This window comes from Gymnodraco acuticeps, unplaced genomic scaffold (genome assembly GCF_902827175.1).
Source record: "Gymnodraco acuticeps unplaced genomic scaffold, fGymAcu1.1, whole genome shotgun sequence".
Lineage (NCBI taxonomy): Eukaryota > Metazoa > Chordata > Actinopteri > Perciformes > Bathydraconidae > Gymnodraco > Gymnodraco acuticeps.
This window is the reverse complement of record NW_022991003.1, coordinates 1,952,253-1,974,531: the sequence shown is the minus strand read 5'-3', so window position 1 is coordinate 1,974,531 and position 22,279 is coordinate 1,952,253. Positions and strand designations below refer to the sequence as shown.

The following is a 22,279-nucleotide window of genomic DNA, read 5'->3' as shown; positions in this document are numbered from 1 at the left end:
AAAAAATGCCCTTTGTATGATATTAGGCCTAATAATATCAACTTTGTCTCACAATGACATGTCAAGGACTAAGATATTGTCAATTGTCTCATAGATAGATAATAGTAAAGTGGATTGTTTTGATTTCCTAAAAGAAAAACATACGAGTCCAACACTCTATCGAATTAAAAACTGCAATTATATTAACACATGATTGAGCCAAATGGTGTTATTTTCTTCAACCATGGATCACAAAGTGAACGGCTCATAAAGGGAACAAAGTATAAAAAATGAAAATATCAAATAGGTTCATAGGTTACTGATGATCTAAGAGTATCACATCTTTCCAATTGTTTAACCCTCACAGTTATCTCACCAGCTGTGTTGTTTGTGTGTGTATTTCTAAATCTTAGCTAAAGAGGTTTGTAACAAGCTTTGTGCTAAGCTCTTCTGATCTGATCCTCCTTCAGTGTGAAAGTGTTCTCCGCTGCTCTCCAGCAGCAGCTACACTAATCTTCCCCACAGCAGATCCCTGCAGCTTGTGTTTGTGAGTAATCTCTCAGTTTGGTTCCAGGTAAATGTAGTTTTTCTCTTCCTCATCTCACACCCTAATGGACACATGAACACAACTGACAAGTCATCCCCGGGCAGCCAAGTCCAAAACCCACACACACACTTGTCATGTCCTCTAGGCATCACAGGCCCCTCAGTACTAGCCGCTCACTTCATGATTTGCTCGTTCAGTGAGTGATGGACAGATCCCCCCTCAGCATCACAAAAGAAAACACCTGTTAGAATCTGCTTAATCCTAGCCAGCGGCTCTGCACTTGGGGCCCTCGTCTAATCCGCACAGAGGCACCAGGCCAAGGCCGGGACAGATTAGACCCCCAGAAGCCATCTATCCATCCATGCACACACACACCTCAGAGTCTCCTCCCTATAACCGAGTGTTTGAATCGGCCCCTTAATCCTCCGACTCGCCCCCCCAACACAGGGACCTAATCTCCATGCTTCCCCTTCACACACCCGCAGACCTGGCCCTGCCCAGCAATCACTCCTCCACCTCCCATCCCCTCCCTCGTTATGGCTGAAAGCCTATTGATTTGTTGATTTCTCTTCTTTGTCTGCTGCCGGCCGAGTGTGAACGGGACATCCAGGGTCCGGGGCCCAGTGCCAGGACTTTTGGCATGGGAGATTAAGGTCCTGATCTGGGCATCTGTCACTGCTCAGTCCCCCTTCTCCCTTGTGGCTCTGGCAGAGGCCTTTTGCTTAATTTCAAACCCAGGCCTGCTGAATCACATAGTTCAAACCAAGGCCAAAATACTTTCCTGTTTGCCTCTACCTTTTATAATGTCAAATAATTATACCTTATTTTTTACAGTATTTTCTCTTTTATTAATTTATTTTATACTTGTCTTATTTATATTACTGTTTTAGTTGCATATTTATGTCATTTTATTGTATTATTGTTTATTTTGCACTTTGTCTTGATGCTCAATGTTTGTGTTCAGAATAGGACAGTGGTGAAGTCAAAGTGTCCTTTGACTACAAAGTGAAGTCAGTTCCTTTGGTCATGTGTGGCATTTCGGAAGAGATTCCTAAGATGCCGCATGTACAAAGATGATACACATGTACGTGTGGAGACATGTAGCCTACCAACAAAAACAAACATAATTCCTCTGGCCTAGGCTTTCACCAGTACATAAGAAAACATTTATTCAAGAACAATTTCACTGAAAAAAAATTAAATACTGACTACCTCAATGCAAATGTTTCATTTATGTATAGGTTATTTAATTCAGTAACGGATGCTCACATATGGTTTGCATCTCTTACTTTACCAATTCCATTACAATTGTAAAAGATGAATATGTAAACTATTTAAATAAAACAAACAATACCAACATCACAGAAACCATGACATATGTGTACATAACCCAGGAGTCACAGTATGTACAAACCACTGGTTCACAGATACTGTGTCTCCATCTAGTGGTGAGGAAGTAGAAGTATCTAGATTTTCCTCAAGTCAAGGAGGCTTAATGCATTCTGTAGCTTATCTTATAACAAACTGTTACGACCCGGCTCAAAAGGCCACAACAGACAGGAGACACACCATGTCGACGGTTAAAAAAATATGTTTATTTAGGACAAACAACTCCAATCAAGTCAAAACCACTAAAGTATGAGGTATGGATGTCAGTGGTATCAGTAATGTAAATGCAGGGTGATGATTGTATGGACATGTATGTGTGAGAGTGTTGAAGTGCACAAAGTAAAGCAACTGAAGAAACTCATAATATACTATATATTTAATATACTATATAATATAGTTTTCCACTCATAAACTCTGTTAACAGTGAAGTATTCCATTAACTATACTTGAGACCATCACTGTCACAGCAGAGTTACATCAAATATGTCGAAGTTTACACCGCCATCTGGTGGTTGAACGTGCTTATTTTGTAGATTGACATACTGTATTAATTAAAAGCAAAATCATTAAATAAGAGCAAAATATTAATGTGTTATAAAATATAAATATAATCCAGAACACATGAGGCATTAAAAAACAAAATGGTTTGGGGTTTGTATGGCTTTTATTGAATAAGGCACATAAGTAAGGCATTTGTTTTATGACATTGGAGTAAAACAATTTTAACTGTAAAGAAGCCAAACATTCGCATGGTCATTTTTAAATTCTTCTCAGTATAAAAGAACATTTAGCTTGATAACTATATCGTTTAAAAAAAAAAGTGTACTGCATTTTAACTGCAACAAAGTAAAACAGCTCACCAAAAGGGAACGACCTGAACTATTGTGACAACAAACCAGCAAGCTCATCTTTCAACAGCACCGCTACGACTTTAACTCGTTCACATCCAGCCAACAGCTTTGGACGAATAATTGCCCAAAAATACATAATCTTGGCAACATGCTTAAACTAAAATGTAGAATTTAGATGCAGTATTTTGAGACACAAGAAACATAGTAAAGCGATTTCAAAAGGTTCCTTCAGAAGAAAGAGACGTTGATATTTTTGGTCTTATGTCACAAATGTCATGGAAATGGGAAATGTTTTGTGTTACATGTTAAAGAAGAGATTAAAATACCTGGAAAGTGCTGTTATACGGATAAGATATGATTGTCAACACGTGAACAATTTGCATGTACAAAGGTTTGTTCCCATGTACCTCAATGTGAACTTTAAGTTGAGCAGAAGCTGAAGGTTTCCCGCGCTGGGACTCGTGACTGGATCCACTAGTTGGAGATGAGATTGTCACATGGCAGCAGCGGGCTGACACCAACTCTCTTGGCACATTCGTTCTGAAAAAATAAAAAAAGGCATCAAGAAGTCCAGTTAGTTAAATCTGAAAGCTCTTAGTATGGCTCCAGTATGTGCAGAACTCGGCTGCCAGGGTGCTCACTCACACCAAGCCCTGGCAGCACATCACCCCCACCCTGATCCACCTCCACTGGCTCCCAGTCAAGCACCGTATCACCTATAAACTCCTTCTTCTGACTTACAAATCCCTCCATGCCCTCGCCCCCAATACCTGTCTGACCTTCTCCGCTACCACACTCCATCCCGGAAGCTAAGATCATCTGGACAGGATCTCCTCTCCACCCCCCGCACCAGGTTGCGGACTTTTGGTGACAGAGCCTTCAGTGTGGCATCCCCCACCCTCTGGAACTCTCACCCCCCGAAATCTGCAGCGCCCCAACCCTGGACATTTTCAAAAAAGCCCTCAAAACGCACCTTTTTACCAAGGCTTTCGCCACTGTATAGTTAGTTAATAGGTTTATTTTTCCGCTACCTGCATTTTCTAAGTAACGAATGGTGTGAGTAAAAGACAATATTACATAATTAAACCTTTTATTTGTTTTATTTCCTATATATATTCATGTTGCACTGTTGGAGGAGCCTGTGACTTAAGTTTTTCATTGCCATATCGACACTGTAGCTAATGTACACATGACAATAAAGCTTTGAATCCTTGAAACCCTCTTCATTTGGACCAAAAAAACTAACATTTTCAGTCCATATGTTCCAAGAGCTGGAGTGAATGTTTATTATATGTTTCAGATGAATTCTGTATTCAACATCTCTTACCATGTAGTTGACGACATTGATGTGGTAGGGGATCCCGCCCATCTCCTCACACTTCTTCATGTTCATCCTCTCTGGATCTCCAGCAGCCAAAACTGGACAGCTCGGGTCAGCCTGAAACAAACGGCAGCAGCAACATGAAGCTCAAAGCAACATGAAGCGCTTTTTAATGTTTTTATTTATCAGACTGAGCATGCTTGCAATCATTGGACATCATCTACATGTGTTTCCTCCCTTTGTACAGTGTGTATCAGCACCACAGCAGGATCTACTCACAGGCTCCATCCCCCTCTGGATGGACAGGAGGTCTGACATCCTGTCGGTAAACCCGGGAGCAAAGTTCTCTGGGTTGATTGCAACGAAACACTGACCCTAAAGAATAACAAAAAGGTGATGAGAACACAGCGTACTGAGCCAATACAAACACTCACAGAAACACAGAAAGAAGCGAGGAGATGTGATACGCCTTACGTCTCAATGTGTCTATCTTTTTAATTTGGGTTAACTTTCAATTCTCCCGAGTATCATTGTCCATGTTTTACTGTATTTTGCCTTCATTTTAAAATTGTTTTCTTTTAACCGGTTTTAATTTCTTGTCAGCTTTCATTCAAGGGAATCTCATTAGGATCACTGTAGAGGTTTTATCTTGTTCCGGCTTTATTTTAATATTATTTTTGATATTGTTGTTGTGTTTCTGTAAAGCACTTTGGGCTGCTTTGTGCATGAAAGGTGCTATACAAATAAAGTGTATTATTATTATCTTAAAGATAATGGCTTTCAAAATGGTGTTACAAAACACAACACTTTTAAATAAATACACCGTCATGTTTCTTTGCTCTAAAAAGATAATTGTACCTTCTTTGTTTCTGAAAAGCTTCAGCTAAACATCACTGTATTGTAAAGCTTTCTCTCTTGAACATATTCATACTTCTGGTAGTTTAGCCACTTTGACTAGAGGAACACAATATATGAACAATATAACCCTAACCCTCATACAAATTGATAAATACACAACATTTGAAGACTGTGTGCAAGTAAGTACAAGAATCAGTTATGATAGCTTGATAAATGTTCTTTAAAACACAACACAAGTCAGAAGATATTACTAACTAACGTACCAGGTTGGCAACACGGTCGGTTACTTTCCACGTCCGGACATGATTGCTGTACTGAGCACCGGCCAAAATGCCACAGAACACTTCCACCATCATCCCCAGTCCATAGCCTTTGTACCCTCCTGATGAAACAACACAGATACACACTCTTGATTTGTTATCTTACATAGAGAGGTTGAATGCATCAACACTCTGGAACACAATACCAATACAGATAAGGAATAACACCTCCTATATATTTAACCACTATCTTGAGAACTGGCTTTTAAGCAATCAAAAATGTGAACACTTTTAACTGTATCATACTAGTATTTCATCTGTTTGTCTGTTCCTATTTATTGTTGTCTGTTGCTGTGTGTATTTTTTGGTATTTTATTTCTCTAGTCTTGTTGTGGTTATTTTAACATCTTGCCAGCAGCAAACAGTTGAAAATTAGCCTGCTGGCTAACACGGGCACGTTTACAGCAATGTTGATCAATGTGCACTGTCCTTTAAATAACAAAACAAACACAACAAATACTTTATCATATAAAGGGGTGTATGAACAACGTCTTTCCTGATTCTGTTATTCCTAGATATTTGAACTGATAAGATAACAGAGGAAACATTTCCCGAGAAAAACTGAAATTACAGGATAGATAAATACACAATTTAAGGTAGCACTTTCTTAGGAGTGTGTTTGTAAATGATTGATTGAGAATTGTTAAGTGTTCATTTGAATGTTAATTTTGTGTTGTCTTAATGATGGTTGAAAACAGTATTGATTTTTGTTTCACATCTGTATTAGATTGGTTCTCAAATGAGATGAGTTGTTTGTTAATGTTGTTTTGTGTTTATGTAGCTATAGTATATAAATGTGTTTGACTGTATATGTGTGGACCCAACAAATAATGCTGATTCTACAAGGGACCCTAATAAAAAGTCATATTAAAAAAAAGTAATTGAGCCTGGGATTTTCAAATTGTGTGTTTTTTCAAAGCACAGATTTCTGTCAGAAAAAAGTGAAACATCAAGTTGAATTTGTTATCTGCACATAACTGACTCTATCAGAGTACAACTTTATTAGAAACTGTACAATTCTTGCTGATTGTGACATAAACTATGTGTGGAAATAAGGAAGGAGGATGGATGACAGGAGGATTATTTCACCATATCTAACCGTAGACAGAACAAAATGAAAAACAAAGGATGTTTCAGCAGACTTTCTTGTGTCTGACCTGTGGCCTCGCTGCCTCCGACGGGCACCAGCCCTCCTCCGCTCAGGACCCTCTTAGGGTCGGTGGTCAGTTTCCCCTGGGCGTCGCAGCCCCAGCCCTCAGGGATGGTGTCCCCCCGCCGCTCATGGAGCTCCACCTGAGCACCAAGAACATTTTGTAAGAAGACTTTAAGTATGTGGCATTTTAAGACCACAGTTAGAAAGTACACTTATCAAGCGCAAATGATATGATAGAATTTCAACCAACATTGAATTCAGAGCTCTCTTTTGCCTCTTTTACAAAATCTATTTTCATTTTAGATATCTATTTACAGTAAATATCTCACACATGTGGCATTAGTATATGGCTCCATTGGTCCAGGTAATGTCACAGGACCTTGACAAAGTATCATCTTTTTCCTTAAAATAACCCTTTTTTTAAATTACATTTTAAAACATGTAGTAAACTGAAGACCCCTGATAAAGATACATCATTTATGGATATGGATTATATTCATTGCACTAAAATAACAGTGCAGAGGAACTCATATAATGTACAATTAACTAAAATAGTGAATGCAATATCTACAGTTAGTTTGTGTAAAACTTAATTTTGGATGCGTTTTGAGTAGATTGTCGATGCTGATGTTATGTTTAGGACTTTTACAATGAAATCACAATACTTGGTCTGTCATTTCTTTTCAAACATTCAGACTACCTGATTTTAACGGACACAGTGTTTTCTTCTACCTGTCACTGCCATTGTTCTGTTAGCTATTGGTGGTTTTTCTTTAACCCTGGCTGTTTTTAGCAGAGAGAAGGCTTTCTGAATGAGGCAGCATGTGTTCAGGTCTTTGCCGTGCTCTTATTGTGTGATGACGTTAAACAATAACATGTAACTTAAGCACTGTATAATAATCCAGACTTTAAACAGTTTAATTTAGTTTGCTTTACATACATGATTGAAAACCTGAGATATAAGCTAACTGTAAAAAAACAACAACATCCCATTACCTCAAGAAGGCCTTGCGACCCCACGTGAAGCTTGAAAGTATTCTATTCTATTATATCAGGGTTCATACACTTTTTCACCAATGATTTCCAATGACTTTTCCATGACTTCTCAATGACCGTTACCTCATTTTCCATGACCAAAAAAATAAGGAAAATAAGGTCTGCATATGAAACATGTTGTGCCTATAAAACAAATCAAATAGTAGGCTTACTAGCTTCTCCACGCTAAAGCAACTAGTCAGGGAGGCAAACTCATCAGGTATGAAACAGGTGACAAGGATCCGAGCCCCCCGACCCCACGGAATATCGGCTTTAAAATGAGGAATAACAGATTATTTTAGCAGTCAGAACAACTAAGCAGCAGTGTTAATAATAACAGAAACAAAAGTCACATCTAGTAGAAACATATAAAGCATTTATTTTAATTGTGTAGCAGTCAGTTTATAATTCTGGCAGCACTGTTGAGCATTTTGAAAATGTATTTTCATGCCTCTGTGCAAGGCTTACTTTCTATCTTTATAGCCACTGGTGTAAAGTAACTAAGTTCATAAACTCAACAAGTACTATACGTGGGTACAATTTTGAGATACTTGTACTTTATTAAGTATTTCAATGTTTTGCTACTTTGTACTTCTACTCCTCTACAGTTCAGAGGTACATGGTGTACTTCTCCTCCACTACAGTTCAGAGGTACATGGTGTACTTCTCCTCCACTACAGTTCAGAGGTACATGGTGTACTTCTACTCCTCTACAGTTCAGAGGTACATGGTGTACTTCTACTCCTCTACAGTTCAGAGGTACATGGTGTACTTCTACTCCTCTACAGTTCAGAGGTACATGGTGTACTTCTCCTCCACTACAGTTCAGAGGTACATGGTGTACTTCTACTCCTCTACAGTTCAGAGTACATGGTGTACTTCTACTCCTCTACAGTTCAGAGGTACATGGTGTACTCTACTCCTCTACAGTTCAGAGGTACATGGTGTACTTCTCCTCCACTACAGTTCAGAGGTACATGGTGTACTTCTACTCCTCTACAGTTCAGAGGTACATGGTGTACTTCTACTCCTCTACAGTTCAGAGGTACATGGTGTACTTCTACTCCTCTACAGTTCAGAGGTACATGGTGTACTTCTACTCCTCTACAGTTCAGAGGTACATGGTGTACTTCTCCTCCACTACAGTTCAGAGGTACATGGTGTACTTCTACTCCTCTACAGTTCAGAGGTACATGGTGTACTTCTCCTCCACTACAGTTCAGAGGTACATGGTGTACTTCTACTCCTCTACAGTTCAGAGGTACATGGTGTACTTCTACTCCTCTACAGTTCAGAGGTACATGGTGTACTTCTCCTCCACTACAGTTCAGAGGTACATGGTGTACTTTTCCTCCTCTACATGTATTTAATCCCTTTAGTTACTTCACAGATGTGGATGAATGATGTGAAATATAATCAAGTGTTAAATCAGACTTTAGTTCCACCTGGAGTAAATCCACAAGCTACCCTGCAGTATACAAAGTCCTTCAAACTAGCTGCACCTTTACCAGCTTTGAGAACACTTTCATGATCAATCATTATAAAATATATCATATATATTATTCTGAAATGGACCAATCTGCACAACGACTACTTTTACTGTCGCTACTTTAACTATATGTTGATGATAATACTTTTGTACTTTTACTAGAGTAACATTTTGAATGCATGACTTTTAAGAATGCATCTATGATCTAACGTTCCGCTGCTCATTATAATAAAAAACTGAGCATTAAACAAACCATCATATGCTCTTACTTTGAAATCATGCGGAAATGTCGTCATCAGCGGGCCATCACGTGGTTTCCGAAAATAACCGAGTGACACGAGTAGATTTTAGCTGAGACCGGCGGAAAATATGTCTCAAAATTCCGTGTGTGTAAAAAGACGATCCACAAGGAGAAATGTGAGATCCATGAGCAGAGATTTGAGATCCGCAAGCGCATTTTTGGTCGACAAATACAAAATGGATTCACAAATGCCGGATCGAAAGTTGTAAATGTTAAAGAGATATTCACAGATCTTTTTTTAATTTGTGAACATATTTTGCGTATTTGCAGATTTTTACAGACGTTTTACACTTGCAAATGTAGGCTACTTGTGAGTTAGCAAATCTTTTAAATGCATTTGTGGATGGTGTTTTACATTTACAAATCACATATTTACACACAAATTATTTTGAGCTAGCTAGCTCAACGATTCCTTAAATGATATTCACATCACGCTCTGCCGCTCTGCCGCTCTGCCGCTCTGCCGCTCTGCCGCTCTGCCGCTCTGCCGCTCTGCCGCTCTGCCGCTCTGCCGCTCTGCCGCTCTGCCGCTCTGCCGCTCTGCCGCTCTGCCCTGAACACCTGAACGGCCCGTTCTAACAGCTGTTCACCAGCGGTGCAGTCTGTGCCACAGTAACTCCGCACAGTTAACGAACGCACCGTAGCTAATGTAGCTGACCCTCATCCCGGAGCAGCAGAGTTCAGCCGACAGGCAGGAAGACTCGAGCACACAGCTCGCGCTTCATATATTAAAAAATAACACCATGCGCGTCATGATGGCACATAACAGCTCGCGACCGCAGATTATTTCGGCGATTAGATCAAATGTAAATTATATTTGACGCAACTTTAGTTACATTTCCATGACTTTTCCAAAACTTTGGGAAAAATATTGTTTTCCATAACTTTCCAGGTCCTGGAATTGCATTTTGAATTTCCATGACTTTTCCAGGTTTTCAATGACCGTACGAACCCTGTTATATTCTCTGTATAAACCTGATCTTACCTTTCCAAGAGCTACTGCTGATGTGGCCATGTCCAGAACAAAGCTGTCTCCATCTTTAGCCGGAGCGGCCACGCTGATGGGGTTTGTGCCCAAAGTGCACTACAAACATCAGGTTCACAGTATTAGAATCAGAGAGAGCAGATGTTTATCAGCGCAGTAATACTTGATCAGTCTTATGGAGGTTAACACAGGGTAAAAGGTACAATGAAATGTATTGTACTAGAAAATGGATCAGCTCAGCCTTTAAAAGCACTGGTTGCAAAGGGCACAAGTCATATCAAGATAAAATATGACATGAAGTACAGTTTATTCAGTACAAAAAACGTACATCTTTACCACGTGTGGGAACCACCAGTGGAGACGTGTTGGTGAAGGACATGCCCTGCATTGGCCAGGTAAGACATGCAATTAAAAACCGTTAAGAAAATCACCTTCATAATAAAGGATATTCAATGTAAATTCAATTCATGAATGGCAGATAATCCTTTCACTCACAATCATGTTTTCCTTCAGAGCTTGCATTGAGTAATATCCAGCAATACCATAATGGTTGGAACCTAAAACAGAAAAATGCCATGTTATTTAGAGAGATTTGTCGACCATTTTAGTCTAGTAAAATTCTTCTGTAACAAACTTGGCAGTCAGACACTACAGTGGTTCAGGTTTCTAATTTTCTTGCACTTAATTTGCATGTTATATGAGCCAAACATGCAGGGGCGCCGCCAGGGATTTTGGACCCCATGGAAAGATATCACATTGGTTACTTACATTTTTTTTTCTTTATGTTCTAAAATAGTTTGGGCCCCTGTCAGTCACGGGCCCTTAGAATCGTCCTAACTTTTCACCCCCTTACGGCGCCCCTGCAAACATGTCTAAACTACAAACCTTTTAACAGTGAAGACGATCCTTTACTCATGCCGGGTGTTGAATCAAATACAGACCTACATTTGAAACCTGAGCATGTTGTTGCATTCATCATTTTACAAGTAACATCTGAACAGGTTTTTCCAGTGGACAAACGTTGGCTCTATCCAGTTTCATAATTATAAATGCAAGTTTCTACAGAACCTGACAAGTCCAGCAGACATAGCAGTTACGTTTTTAAAGAATAAGCCTACAGTTACAGCAACAACTCACCGTGTGCCACCACCCAGCCGATGCCAGCTTCTTTGGCCTTCTTAATGGCCAGATTCATGCAGAAGTTTCCCACCACAGGACCCAGCAGGTTTTCCCATCCACCAGAGCTGTGGCGGCGCTCTCCTTCTCCACCACCGGCTCACCGTCCTTGGCACAGATTCCGGTCGGATGTCCTTAACGTACATGTCTGTTGAAACATATAGAGACAGTGAGCATAACAAATGTCAATACAGGCACTCACACAAGTAGACCTAAAATGATACGTACCTCATCAGTTTTCTTTTATTAATTCCTGGCAGGCCCGGGATGGCCATCGGGAGGACCGGGAGGTTTCCCGATGGCCTGGCCTGCTAAGTGGCCTGCTGGCCTGAGGTTTTTTTTTGTTGCATGTATGTATTGTGAACGCAACGCTGCGCAAATGTGGGTCTGACTCTGCCTCACAGAGGGTGACTGGCTGTCTACATGATGTGGCCTGCCGACATGGCCACTTTCATACAGATCATACACTAAGCCCTCGATTGGTCTCTGTGTGTCATTCAAGCTTCGGGAGGGTGTGTGTATGTGTGGCGCGAGCGAGTGAGATAAAGCGCGCGCACCGGGTTCGGTTGTGTATTGTTGTTGTTAGCATCTGGTGTAGAGAGCTGCGCTAAACGGATATAAGGAGCTTTTTCAACAACAAGGTGGAGGAGAGTCCTCTCCTGTCAGACTGAGAGACTGATAACTACAGCTCAGGTGAGGTAAAGGACTGTTTAGATAGTTAACTTATTCCAAGTTATCTCAGTGGGTCTCAAACGGTTTGGTCACCATTTATGTAAACACATATTGGGGGGGGGGGGAGTGATGTTAGTAAAATATGCATGAATAAATTTAAAAAAACGTTAACTAGGTGAAAAAAGGTAAGATAAACTATTAAAACTTGTTGAGAGCTAAAACTAGTCTTTGCTGCTGCCTCAAAGAGGAACCAGGGGGAGACAGGAGAGGCTGTTCAGGAGCACAGACACACTCACAACTATAAATGAACCAAAAACAAATAGATAAACAAGTTTCAATGTTTTTTCATATTGGATATGGTAGCTATGTTATTGGTTATGGCCATGTTTTTATGATTTTTTTAAATATATACAGTTATGTTTCATATGGGTGTAGTCTCTTTATTTCCCTCTCAAAATGCACCAGATTGATGCATTTAAGTCCAACATTTAAAAAAAAAACTTACCTGCATTTTTTTAAATAGTAACCCATGTCCATATGTTTATTTTTGGGTAGTAGATTTAGAGGGCTATCACTATGGGCCGCAACGCTGTAAAAGTTGACAAATAAATCCAGCAAACTGGCACAAAAAACTGGTAGTGGCCTGGCTGGGTGTATAATTCCCGGCCTGATTTATTGTCCCAGTCCGGCCCTGATTCCTGGTATACGTAATACTGTACGTGCACAACATTTAACTAATGTGTAGGAGCCATATGTTAAAATGTATAATTTTATATATTATGTGTGTAGGCCTATATAGATATATTTGAACTGTGTAAACATTTGTTATTAATTAAGCTTAGCGCAAGTTCAAGCAGGAAGACCAAGCTCTTCATTCATATTACACGTTACTTCTTTACCCTCTCCTCCCTCATTAAGTGATCGGGGGCGTCACTCCCCAGCTAACCAATCACTCCTCTCTCCATTCTCACAAGCCTATCGTTGCACCCGCTAATCCCTTTATATCTGCTCTTCCCTGTTGTCAGCTGTCATTTCAGGTGACAATAGCAACAGCAGCAGGGCTCCGTCCCAGCTCCATAGCCTACATTCATCAGCTCCGCAGTCTCGAGGATTAAGCTACAGGCGGCGTTCCCCAGTCGGCTAGCGGTTCCAGCCGGCCACCCCGCAAACCCGGACGCGGGAGGAAAGGACAAGAATATCGGGCTCCACGGAAGTTCCTCCGGCTAATGGAAATGGGCTACTTCACGCAAACAATTGACGCACGCCTTCAGTCTCTCGAGAGGGCATCACTGGCATCAGGGCCGCTCAAATGCGGCGCTTCCGGCCTTCACGCGGAACGGGCCCTCATCGCATGCGAAGCTTTACCCATTTCTGGCTTCAACCACAACCCCCCTTGCAGGCAGGCAGGCAGGGCTTAAACTACTTTCCATTGAAGCTACTTCTCCTCCCGGCTCAATAGCCATGGCTACTGAGCACTTAGTGTCCAGTACTGCAGTAGCCTGCCCTACTGGACACTAAGTGCGTCATAGGCGGACTAGCAGGTTCATTGCACAGCCCAGGCACTCGCCTCTTTTCCCTGCGCCTCACCCCTAAAAACAGGCGTCAGGGTAGCGCTGGCAAGAGGCAGTTTGCAACAAATTCACGAGATGTTCGTTATGCATTACTGCTTTAGTTCAGGGTATAAGGTGAGTTCCAGGCATGTCGGGTGTTACAGTATGTAGTTTCAGTACACTTTGCCGTACGAAGTAACGTAACGCATTACTAATGCAGTTCGGGTAACTACTACCCGTTACAATGCTCAGTAAGAAACGCAGTTTCAAGCTTCAACACAGTCACGGATGCTGCCCCATCCGTCGGTTTTGGGTTTCTTTCAGGGAGAAAGAGAAGTTCATGTAAGATGATAGAAGACAGTCTAATCACCCAATCAAGCACATCAGCATCTATGTCGCACGTGGTGTAAATAAACTGCTTATTAAGCTATAGTCCTATATCATGGGTCATGTTTCAGCATTTACCTAAGCATACATCATCTTATGCTACGCATATTGCATTTCATTTATATTTTGGTTTCATGCTCACATGGCTTACGATAAGCCAGGTTATGATATTCATGCACACTGTACTCAAGCTAACAGCTGCATTACATTGTCTACATCTCCCTCTTCGCCCGGACATCGGCTCGCGCCGGCAATCCAAGATCTCTCCAGTTTACTATGGTAAACATGCATATAACTGTTGGTGGTGTCTTAATAGCATTTCAGGGCTTCGTTCAGGATAGGTGCAGCAACACTGCCGCCAATCAAGGTATTTCTTCCTCATCCCTACAACAACTTGGACGGTGGTCCTCCTCTGCCTTCACATCCTACATTCGCCCGGACATCAGCGCCGTGCGGCCATCCGAAGATCTATCTAACCTGGTATTTATGCATTTAGTGGTAGTATTCATTGCGTTAATGTTTAACCCTGCATCGCAGGTCATCGACCATCGTGTCAGCAATGTTTAGTGGTAGTGTTCACGTAAGCCCGGCACTGATTCCGGCCGTCGACCTCCGGGTCAGCATCTTATGATGTACAGTAAGCCCGGCGGCGATTCCGGCCGTTGTTTAGTGGTAGTTCGTAAGCCCGGCAGTGATTCCGGCCGTCGACTCTCGGGTCAAGCATCTTATGATGCACAGTAAGCCCGGCAGCGATTCCGGCCGTTGTTTAGTGGTAGTACGTAAGCCCGGCACTGATTCTGGCCGTCGACTCTCGGGTCAAGCATCTTATGATGTACAGTAAGCCAGGCAGTGATTCCGGCCGATTGTTTAATCCACATGTTAATCTCTCATTTCATCCACAGATCACCGCAGTCAGCCCACAAGGTAAAGAAACTCATTACAGCTCAGTATGTCATACTTCACTTCTTTGGGGGTTTCTTGGGAGCGGTTCTTCCCCCCTGAATGACAATCCGGCAAACCAGGGCCTAATCGCCAAACACCATTGCATTCTCCTGTCTCAATTCTGGCAATCATTATTTCATTCATATGACGTGTCCCAGTAATAAATATGTATTTCATACATCAACGTCTCTCCTGATTGAAGTATTATTATATCATTTATTTAAACCATCCGTCGTAAAATGTACGTCATAGCCGACTGCAGCTGCTGGTAATTAGAAGTGAGAAGGAGAAAAGAATCACGGAGCAATATAGTTTTTTGACCTTTGAAAATAATGTGTTTGTATTGATACCTATATGTATTAAGTAAAGAGTCAACCAAACTTTCCTGAGACGTATTTTTATTGGAGTCAAGCTTATTGCTACTTGTGGATATATCGGTTTTTGGATTAGACGGAACTACCATAATGCAAAATATTGGGTATTTAAAGACAAATTACTACAGTGATTTCAATTTAGAAAACTGCAATTTACCACCTTTTTTCCCATTACAACTAAAATGTTGCTGCCACCTTCAAAACAAGCAAACATGCAGATAGAGCAATAGATTTCCGGCGCCCCACTGACCCATCCGGTTGAGTCCGTGGCTGTAGTGGCCCCTGTGGTCCCCCTCCACCAGCACCTCGGCCAGGCTGCGGGCATGATGCTGCTTGGTGCCCACACCTGTCATACACCGCTCGATGAAGCCTTGCACCTCCACCTTGCTGATCAGACATCTGCAAAAGGTGAACATTTCAATATCAGATGATTAGTTCCTTGTTTGCTAATTTCAAACTATCACTCAGGCGGTGATGTCTTCAGTGTGCATGGTAAAACAACAAATATTATAAATGTTGGATTTTGACAATAGTGCTTTGAAAATATTTTTAACAATTGTTGCTTTCAACTAGAACATTTGAGTTTTAGGATTGTAAATACATGTTATTTGCGTTTCAATGTACGACTGCAGTGCAAATTGTGTTTAAGTTGGTTAATAAGTATGACAATAGGCTGTCTGCTCACTTTTTCATCTGATAGTGAATGGGAAATCTAATTGTACTGACAAACATCAGTCTAGTTTGACAATAAAGAACCTTGACTGAAACCAGATGAACAGAGAAAGAACAGCACAGTCTGACTTTTGGCCTGAAAATCAAACTGAAATCCAAACCTTTTGCAACGCTGAAAGTCCTGCAGGGATGAACCCTTTAACCCACATTTTGACAGAATATGCCACTGTAGGCCAATTCAAAGTTTCAAGTCCACATCTGCAATAGTCATGACACAACCTGTGACAATATAGAATGTAAATCAACGTGTAGGTCAGTAAAGCTCTGCCAGTATATCATTCAATTGTGTCTGCAATCGAGTACAGATGAACAAATCTGATCCTAGAACCACTGTTTGCAATCTTGCTGTTGACTTTGCGAACAGGCAGGACATTTTGTACCACATGATGTTTGGAAAAACTGCCGTCTCTCCCCCACAGAGTGTTACACTATAAACACTGGAGACACTGCCTCTGTTGTTGTCACAGTTTATGTCATGTGACTTGCAGGAAACTGCAACGATTCCACAGAATAAGTGAATAAGTGTTGTGACTCACTATGATGCAAACATGTTGCATGACTAATCAGAACCAGATTAATAATATTTTCATTAACATTGTGAGAACTCATCGTTAATGTTTTCTAGACTGTATACTTAACACATTACGTTCTACTTCCTGTCTTCCTTCTCTATTGTCCTTCTCATTCTCTACTCCTCCCTTGTTTCCTTCATGTACTTTGGGGTATTTGGTGGTTAGAGAGTGGAAAGTTAAGGAATGCACCGTGGGTCCAGATAATAGACTGTATCCAGATGCAAGATGTGGAGGAGTCTCACTTCCTCTCCACATAACTGTTTTTCAAAAGGGCTGTTAAAGAAAATAACTGATGCAAGTCAACTCTTTTGCTCCCCAGAAACAGTTGTGTTAGGGTTAACATGATTAATCCCATTTCCAACTTAAACCATTGCCAAAACTGCAGCACGAGATCCACTTTCTGTTTCTTCAATCTAGAGTTCATGTTAGGGACAATTTGTGAATTGCTCAACAGTCTTAATGCATTGAGAAAACAGCTTAAATCAAGTTGTGACACAAACATGTGGTTTTTGTTTATGTGTGTGTAGTAGACCCACACTTCATAGCCCCCCAACACAATCCATCCCACCACTAACTGCAAAAACATATCACAATTGTATGTCTATTTCATTTTAAATCATCAAAACAACACACTGATTTCTAGCATGTTGCTGCCCTCAAAGCATGGAAAATGCTGCCTTAGAAGAGAAGACCAAAACAACTGTTGCAGTGTGTCTGGTGTTTGCTAAATATGAAACAACAACTATGCATGAAGAAATTGAAACCTTTAAAGCAGGGGTCGGCAACCTTTTTGATATGAAGTGCAATTCAAAAAAAATTATTTTATCAGCGTGCCGACGATCATGAATTATCAAAGGGGGGGGGGGGGCGAAGAGCTCGACGCTCGTGAACTGTCAACAGGAGGGCGGGGGAGCCTCGCTGCGGGGAAGCAGTGTGTGGACCTGTCAGCGCAACTTAACATTATAGGGATGCTCCGATTGGATCGAGTGGGCGGGGCCTATGGGGATCATTTAAAGCAGGGGTGGGGAACCTCCGAAAAAAATGAAAGAAATCTAGACCGCAAAATAATTAAACAAGTGAGGGCCTGTTTTTCCTGGCCAAGGTCAGGGTCCTTGAACACAACACAAGCCTAACGTGTCATCACGTGGTATATGTCTCGTCTGACAGGGGTGTAGTTCTGACGGGGAGCACCAGAACGCAGCTCCGCTCCGGCACTTCCAAGAATGTCAGTACCCATAAGGAGCCGTACACATGCTGCAGTTTTTGCGTGGCTGTGTTTTAGTTGTAAACCCAGTGGCGATCTGTCATACTGATCATACAGACAATAACTTTGTTGTTATTAGCATTTGGTTAGCTAGCTATGCTAACGAATATAAGAAGCTTTTTCTCCAACCAGTGAGGTAAAGGCACATCTTTATATGATCATTATAGTTATAAAAAAATAAGAGAATAAAGTAAACAGGTATAAAATACTATATGACAGTAAAAAAAAGTTGTTATTAATAAACAAGAATACCGTTTGAAAGGGGAGTGATTTGTAAAATACCCATAAAGAAAAGAAAATCTGCTTACAGTTCTGTTTCATATGGGTGTTGAGAGATGTATCCATAGATCTCCTAATGTTGCTCTCAAAGTGCACCAGATTGATGCTTTTAACTTCAACATTTAAAACAAATCTTCCCGGGGGAGCATGCCCCCGGACCCCCCTAGAGGAGGTTAGTTCCCCCCCACTTAAATCATGTTCACATGGATAGGAAACTAAATACATTTGCACACATATTGTGTCCATATCTTTCTGTTTGGGTGGTCATGCCACAACCGTGCACGTGCATGCATGCGTGAGTCATGGCAATATATCTGGATTAAGAGGTTGCTTTTTCTTTGCACAGCATGAAAGAAAGGCCAAATGAATGGGCTGTGATTTTAGTTTTTTTGAGCAGAGGTCAATCATTTGTACGGCCCTCGGAGGATGTTGAAAACATTGAAATGGCCCTTGAGAGGAAAAAGGTTCCCCACCCCTGATTTAAAGTTATGTTTAAAACTCAGTTAATGGGGCTCATTCACTGGAGCTTCCAAAAACAACAACCAACATAATTATTACATTCAAATGAAGTAGCCTACATTATTCAAGTTTACAACTTTGGATAATAACACGGGAGAAATGAGCGGAAGCGCTCTCTTTTCCTCTCTCTCTCCCGACAGCCTGTCAGTAGGCCTATCTCATGCAGCTCACTGATCCAGTAATGAATGACCCGACAGTGAAGAATACATATATTTATAACTTCTTTAGCTTGTTCCAGAGGCAAATAACATAGCTAAGTGTGTTAGGTCTAACTCTTGTGTGTTTTGCTCCGCTCACCGGTCCGTCACAGCGGGTGGAGCTGCAGTAGTTCTGCTTCACACACGTTGCATACCGCTATTTTATTTATTCTTATATTCGGACACTTTAAAATACTGCCAGACCGGTGAAGCCATTTTGGAGAGCTTGTTTTGCCGTGCACAGAGAAAAGTGTCATGTATTTTACGTCATGCGATCGGCTCTCGCGATCGGCATTTTTAGAGAGCACCGGCCGACCGATCGGAGCATCCCCTAACTTACATGATGCCGAATTTAACAAATACATTTAAATAATTGGTTATAACAAGCATAATAATAATAAGGACGATCGTCCGTTCTGTGATTCTCCAGAGCACACATGGCCAGTCCGCCCCTTTGTAGCATATTATTTTGATGAGAGATGAGCAGATTGCCACTGGGCTTTCAACTAAAGACACAGCCACGCAAAAACTGCGGCATTTGTACAGCTCCTTATGGGTACTGCAATTTGTGAAGTGCTTTCCTCCGTGGTGAAACGATCCGCACTGCACCACGGAGGAAAGCGGCAGAAAGTTGCCTGGAGTTAAAGAGAGCGGGGCTGCGTTGCGTGCATGGCTTCCTTCTGCAGGTAACGGGGAGACGCGCTCTGGCAGCGGTCTCGTTCAGGATCCGAAAATACAATTTAAATATTTTCCACACTTATTCCTAGTGTGCCACTGGTTACGGTGCCGCGTGCCAGTGGTGGCACGCGTGCCAGGGGTTGCCGGCCCCTGCTTTAAAGGATTACAGATCAATTACAGATGTCAGCCAAGTGCAAGTATTGCAAAGTCTGTAATCAGCAGTGGATCAAGCTACATTTTGAGACATAACCATAGGACATAACACATACTTTTTCCTATCCAAACTTTTAGCAAATCTCGTCTCTTTCATATTCAAATATCTTAACTTAACACCAGCTACCAAACAATACTTTTGATCTTTACCCTATGTTTTAAGATAAGATAAGATGGTACTTTATTGATCCCAATTTGGGAAATGTTTGTGTTGCAGCAGCATAAAAGACATGGCATTGTACAATAAAATGTCAAAGACTAAACATAATCAAGAAAGAAGAAAATATACATGTTGAATTTAACCAGGTATTATATATATATATATATATATATATATATATATATCATAAATATATGACGGATGGAATATTAGTTTTAAATATTGAACAGATTATATAAATGTAAAATGTTCAATGTGGTTTTATTCCAAGAAGCTGGTCTCTCTCCTTATGAGGACACACTTAAACCATGACCGGGTTGAATGGCAGGCATACAAGTAGAATAAACATCAGCAGATCCACATGCATGGAGGAGGCCAAGGTGGAAACTTATGTAATGTATTATGCAACAAAGAGGTAAAAACGTAACGTACAATGGTTGCATAATGGAAGCGTGACACCTTCCAGTCCAAAGTAAGAGTCACCAGGGAATGTCAGCCTGTCACAAGGTCACACTGAGGCCATGCATAGTATTTGTATAGGTGCTACAGTAGCCTACAGTAAATGGAATGATATAGCATTTGAACTATAGTTTTATTTTTTATGTAATCGTTTATTTAGCAGGGACAATGCACAGTAATGAACACTTAAAACATTAAAATGTGTGAAGCGTAACATTACATTTTACAAACATAGCAAAAACAAAATTCATGATATGCCAGAAGTGCAAGAGAAGATTCCCCATGTGTTAAAGTGTATTTAGCGGTGATCGCACATCTGTTTGTTACACAACCATTCTTTGAGTTGACCTTTAAGCTATTGAGAGTGGGACAATCCCGTATCTGTTGGGAGGCTGTTCCACAATGAGAAATGGAAAGGACATTTTGTCCAAAAGTGGTTGATACGGTGGACTTCAGTCTCCTCGGTTCTGACCTAGTGCAGCGTCCAGTGTCTTTTTTGTGAATGAATTCCCCTAAGGGGGGCATTAAGTTGCCATTGTCCATAGCATTCCTGTTTATATAAATGAGGTACACTTGAACATAATTCACATTGAAAGAAAGACAGCCACACATAATCTGTCTTTGATTACATTTCTTTTGGAGCATTTATGAAGGGTAAAAGAACAGGGAGGCGTGTTCTTTGCAGGATCATGTTACAATGGGAGATGCGTGTCAAAGAAGGTCAATACACTACAGGACAAACATCCATGGAAACAGATCCATGTAATAGCTGTTGGTTTTGATGCATTCAAGAACTGCTCCAAAGTATTTGTCCCTAAGGTAGAGCATCATAAATCACAAGAAGAAGGAACTTAAAAACATTTTAATGGATGTGTGGGAGGGTTAAATATGTGCTTTTCTGCCAAGCTTTCTGGAATAAATAAGACAGATCTACTAGAGAAAGCACACACACTAGGATAATGCTGCAGCTGTTCTTTTGATATATTTTAGAGTAAATGTTTAAGTTAAAAATGTTTTTTAAAACTGAGGTCTGATGGGATGAAATGTGATGTGGTAGAAGGAGTCCGTTAAGAAGCCTCTGTCATCTATCTGCTCAGGTAAAGCCTTACATTGAAAAGTGCACATACATACATAATAGATAATACATAATAAAAAGCACATCAATAAAACCATATAAGTGGCTTGATTTGGTTTCATTAGGTCTTTGCAAGTCGGCCAAATATAAAATGCAAACAGAGTGGATGCAATAAATGTGTTTTGCAGGAAGCATGCTTTTCTTTTGTGCAAGAAGCCAGTGTTAATGGGCAGGTATAGTGCCTCAAATGCACATTATTTCCGGACAGTTTAAAATGTTCCATGTTACTTTGCTAACCTCTTTTTAGCAACCCTTTGCCCACGTGAATTGTCAACGGGGGTGCTAGTGCATTTGTCAACGGGGGGGGGGGGGGGGGGGGGGGGTGCTATAGTGAACTGTCAACGGGGGGAGAGCCTCGCTGCGGGGAAACGGTGGAACTCTGTCGCGCAACTTCAATGATGCCGTTTAAAAACATAACAAATTAAGGGCGGTATCAGCAAACGGAGCCGGCCGTCAACGGCCCTTGACGACCGGCCTGTCTGTGATTATCCAGATTCTACAGATGGCCCAGTCTGCCCCTGGGAGCAGCAGTGGTGGTGGTGGTGGTTAGAAATACTTAATTGAGAGTGCATTCACTAACATTCTCAAGTGAAAGCCCAGCAGGAAGCTACATGCACTTTAAACTAAATACATGCCTTCTCTTATGCAGAAAGAAGTGAGTGAAAGTTGTGCAAGAACTTCAACTGGAGACTCTTACTTGCTCATGTTGACTTCCGGCTGGTTCTCCTTCAGGTTGAGGGGT

At 41.1% G+C, this 22,279-nt stretch overlaps 1 protein-coding gene across 1 annotated transcript; it reads right to left on the bottom strand.

The window, feature by feature from the left end:
• Positions 1-3,021: 3,021 nt before the first annotated feature.
• LOC117559405 (uncharacterized oxidoreductase YjmC-like) lies at positions 3,022-22,271 on the bottom strand. The gene is given in 13 exon segments (XM_034236162.1): positions 3,022-3,306; positions 4,094-4,204; positions 4,367-4,462; positions 5,209-5,327; positions 6,423-6,558; positions 10,229-10,327; positions 10,557-10,610; positions 10,724-10,785; positions 11,366-11,458; positions 11,461-11,529; positions 11,532-11,552; positions 15,580-15,728; positions 22,235-22,271. Coding segments are annotated over 13 exon segments (1,083 nt in total). The 5' UTR covers positions 22,243-22,271; the 3' UTR covers positions 3,022-3,240.
• Positions 22,272-22,279: the final 8 nt, after the last annotated feature.